At 35.9% G+C, this 4,376-nt stretch overlaps 1 protein-coding gene across 1 annotated transcript; it reads right to left on the bottom strand.

Annotated features, from left to right (window-relative positions):
- Positions 1 to 2,043: 2,043 nt before the first annotated feature.
- On the bottom strand, positions 2,044 to 3,627 carry LOC141714042 (uncharacterized). The gene has a single exon (XM_074517609.1). It carries the CDS (start codon positions 3,625 to 3,627, stop codon positions 2,044 to 2,046), a length of 1,584 nt encoding a protein of 527 aa, XP_074373710.1.
- Positions 3,628 to 4,376: the final 749 nt, after the last annotated feature.

Below are 4,376 nucleotides of genomic sequence, written 5' to 3'. Positions count from 1 at the left end.
ACTGTTGTGCAACTTAGACAACGGTTTTCCGGTACCAATGTGTTATTTATTTGAGACAATAGTGCAGAAAAACCAATGTTAGAAACAAAGCATAACAGACAATAGTTTATCACCCCTGTTGAGTAAAAGAGTTTCAGACAATGGTCTCTTACTCGTTGTCTGAATCACCTGCATTAGAAAATATGTTACAACAACTTTTATGAAAAACCGTTGTCTAATTTTCAGAGGGTTTTAAAAAAATTGCCTAAAACATAAATCTTTAGACAAAAAGCAAACCAAATGCTTTAAGCACATTGTCAAATAAATGCTTCCAACAAGTTGTCAAACCAGATGTACAAAAAACTTCTCAACCTAACTGAAAGGTACAAATTACATATAACAATTCTTGGATAAAAATCAAACCAAATCCTTCAAGAACAATGCCAAAACAAATCTTACAATAAACTGTCCAACCAAATTTGATTTAGTACAAATTATAAGCAAAAGGGATAACATAGGCACTTATAGGCAATATCTGATCAGTTGATATAATTATGGAAGTTGAATCATCTCTTCTTCCTCCCGCATGTAACTGCTATTTTCTTCCTCGACTTCATCAACAGTTGGGAACATGGTGACATCTACCTCATTTTCAAGTTCAATTTCTACGGATCCCTCATTTTCATCGTCACTTTGATCATCAAACTTGTTTGGTAATTTTAATACAACTGACCGGAATTTTTCAAGAGGGTCGTCAATGTAACAAACTTGCTTGACATGTTTACCTAACACAAAAGGGTCGTTCAGAATACCTAACTTGTGTAAATTAACAACTGTATATCCTAAATCATCTATCTTAATTCCTTTATTCATATCTACCCAATTGCACCGAAAGATAGGGACTCGAAAATGGTTATAGTCCAACTCCCAAATACTTGTGATTACTCCATAAAATGTATGTGAAATATGCTCAATGTTCTTTTCCTTATCCTGCATGAGCATTGTATCAGCATGAACACAAACACCGCTGCATTGAACTTGTCGCATATCATCACGATCTTTTGTGTTGTAGGTAACACCATTGACTTTGTAGCCACTGAATGTAGGGACATACTTGTTAGGCCCTTCTGAAAGCCACATTACCTCCTTAGATACCATAATTTTCACATCAAGCAATTCTGACGAAATCTGTCCAAAAAATAAAATACTAAAGCAATTAGACATTTACTTGATTTCTTTAAATTAGAAAAAAATTATTGTCTAGCTATTACCTTCTTTTGAAACCAATTAGGGAATGTTTCATTTTGCTTGTTCTTAAGCCATTCTTCATCATTTTCATGTAATGGATATCTTGCCACCAAGAAGGTCATATGTTCACTGTGAGTAAAACAATTTCAGCTTTTGTTAAAAAAATCATAAAATCATGGAACAAAAAACAGATGTATTTATTACTGAAAAATCAGAAATCTAAATAAAGAAACTTACTTGAAATATGGGGTCAATTCATTACTGTTTTGAAGAAGACACAGATGTGCTTGGTGCAAATCCTTGATGCTCAGCTTTATCATTGTTGCACCAGATAAGGGTCTGTATTTCTCCTTGTTCTTATCCCTTCCCGGTAACCCAACTGTTGGTTCTTCAAAATTAAATAAACACTCAACCGCCTCTTCTGCAATATAGGCCTCGGCGATGCAACCTTCTGGGATGAGCCCTGTTTCGAACATATCCCTTGAACGTCTTCATATATCTCTCGAAAGGATACATCCAACATAGGAAGATAGGACCACAAAGCTCAACTTCTCTTACAAGATGAACTGAGAGATGGATCATTACATCAAACAAGGAAGGGGGGAAGTGCTTTTCTAGCTGGCATAAGGTCTCCACCAATTGAGACTGCATTTTTTCTAATTTATCGACCTTAATGACTTTACTACAAATTGCCTTGAAAAAAAGGCAAAACCTGATAATAGTGCACCTGACCTGTTTTTGAAGTACTGACCGAAGTGCGATGGGGAGCAAGTGATGCAACATTGTATGACAGTCGTGAGATTTCATTCCAACTAGTCACAGAGGGTCCATTGATACTATACCCTTAAGGTTCGAACAAAAACCATCAGGTAACTTCATGCCAATCAAGGATGAGCAGACAATCTTTTTTTCTTTATGCAATAAGTTCCAAGATGCCATCGGTAACTTCTCTTTTTTTCCAGAATTGTTTGGTCTCAGCTCCATTCTTATTCCCATTTTAGCCATATCAATACGAACAGATTCTCTATCTTTTGTCTTCCCGAAAATATTTAGCAATGTACCGGTTAAAGCCTCGCATATATTTTTTTCTATATGCATCACATCGAGGGTATGGAGAACTGGCAAAAACTTCCAGTACTCAAGCTGAAAAAATATAGACATGTTTTTCCAAATTGGTCGAGGTTCCCATTTTTTCCATCGAGGTTGGTTTTGTGTCTTACCATAAACATGGTCCGCTAGTGGTAGTACCCTTTCTAACACCTCCTCCCCAGTTAAAGGAATAGGTTCTGATAACTTCTCCATGGTGTTATCAAAGGCTGATTTTTGCCTTCGATATGGATGATTTCTGGGCAGCCATCTACGATGTCTCATAACCACCGTCTTTTTGTAAGTAGCCAACCTGGTAGCTTTTGTTTTATCAACACAAACTACACAAGCATTATATCCTTTAATGATGTTACCCGAAAAGTTTCCTAAGGCTGGATAATCACTAATTGTCCACAATAAAATTCCTCTTAGTATGAAAGGCTCTTTCTTAAATGCATCATAAACTTGTTTCCCATGCCACAATTTCTGAAAATCTTCTATAAGTGGTTGAAGGTATACATCAATATCATTTCCAAGCTGATTTGGTCCGGATATCAACAGACTTAGCATAATGTACTTTCTCTTCATACAAAGCCAAGGTGGGAGGTTGTAAATTGAAAGCAACACAGGCCATGTTGAGTGATCACTTCCTGGTCCATGGAAAGGATTAAATCCATTGGAGGATAAAGCTAACCGAAGGTTCCTAGCCTCTGCAGCAAACTCAGACCACCTTTGATCGACATCCTTCCATGTCTTTGAGTCAGCCGGATGTCTAATTTTACCATCATTTTGTCGCTCGGTTTTATGCCAAGTCATGTCCTTTTCAATCTGAGCTGTATTGAACAAATTTCTCAATCTTGGTATCAATGGAAAGTACCATAGAACCTTAGCAGGGATCCCTTCCAATTCTTCTCCTTTCTTGTTTAACTTCCATCTAGATGCCCCACATATTTGGCAAATCGTCTCATCTTCGTCCCTCTCACCGCGGTATAAGACACAATCATTCGGACACGTATGTATTTTTTCATAATCCATGCCTAAAGTACATAAAGTTTTCTTGGCTTCACCAAAAGATGAAGGCATACTGTTGCCTTCCGGAAGCATTGATACAAGCAAAAGAAGGACATTAGAAAAACATTTATCAGAAATACCATATTTTGCTTTTAAATTATACAACTTGACTAAAGCTCTCATTTTTGTAAAACTCTCGTATCCAGGATAAAGTGATTCATTTTCACCTTGAACATGATTCATAAAATCAGAAGAATCTAACGAAATATCCTCATCATCGACAATGTCCTGCCACATTCTCATGTTTGTAGGATCAACAGATGATTCTGAAGTTTCCTGTTCAGAAACTACATGACTCTATACATAATTTGACTCTCCATGCCATATCCAACACGTATAGGTTTGATCAATACCATATTGATAAAGATGATCCTTAACAGTCTGAGCATTCCAAGATTTACTATGAGCGCATCTTAAGCATGGACAACTAATTTTATTTTCTTTAAACCCATTCAGAAATGCAAAATTTAACAATTCATCCACTCCAAGTTTAAATTCTTGTGTTCTTCTATCTGCTTTCAACCAAGATCTATCCATTTTTACTCAACCAAGTTTAAACCCATTCTTTTGCTCAAATTCCACAAACATATATATTCCATAAAACTCGATATGGACCCTTATTAAAATTCTCCAAATAGATATGAACCCTAATTTCAAGTTCTCCAAATCGATATAAACACCAAATCCCCAAATTGATATGAATTCAGCAGAAGCTTACCTGAGTTCAGCAAAGTGAAGTTCCCCTGGATTACTTCAGACATCAAAGAACTGAGACAAATATATGGTTAAGAAATGGTGTATGAAGGAGACAATAAAAGAGGCATAATAAAACATAGATACTTCAGACAGACAATGATCACGTATAATAATGCTAGTCAAACTACTTTATTGCTAGTCAAAATTATTTACACTTTCCCCCTCTTTCACCAGTGTTCCCACTTATATTTTTTTTGAAAAAACTAGAAATTTTCTTAAAGTAAAAGAATTTGGTT

This window comes from Apium graveolens, chromosome 1 (assembly GCF_009905375.1).
Source record: "Apium graveolens cultivar Ventura chromosome 1, ASM990537v1, whole genome shotgun sequence".
Taxonomy (NCBI): domain Eukaryota; kingdom Viridiplantae; phylum Streptophyta; class Magnoliopsida; order Apiales; family Apiaceae; genus Apium; species Apium graveolens.
Note: the sequence above shows the minus strand (reverse complement) of the source record. Positions and strands in the feature narration are given on the sequence as shown.

What these genes read in the sequence shown, in the direction of transcription:
- LOC141714042 (XM_074517609.1), bottom strand. Translation starts at nt 3,627, where the DNA reads ATGAGAATGTGGCAGGACATTGTCGATGATGAGGATATTTCGTTAGAT.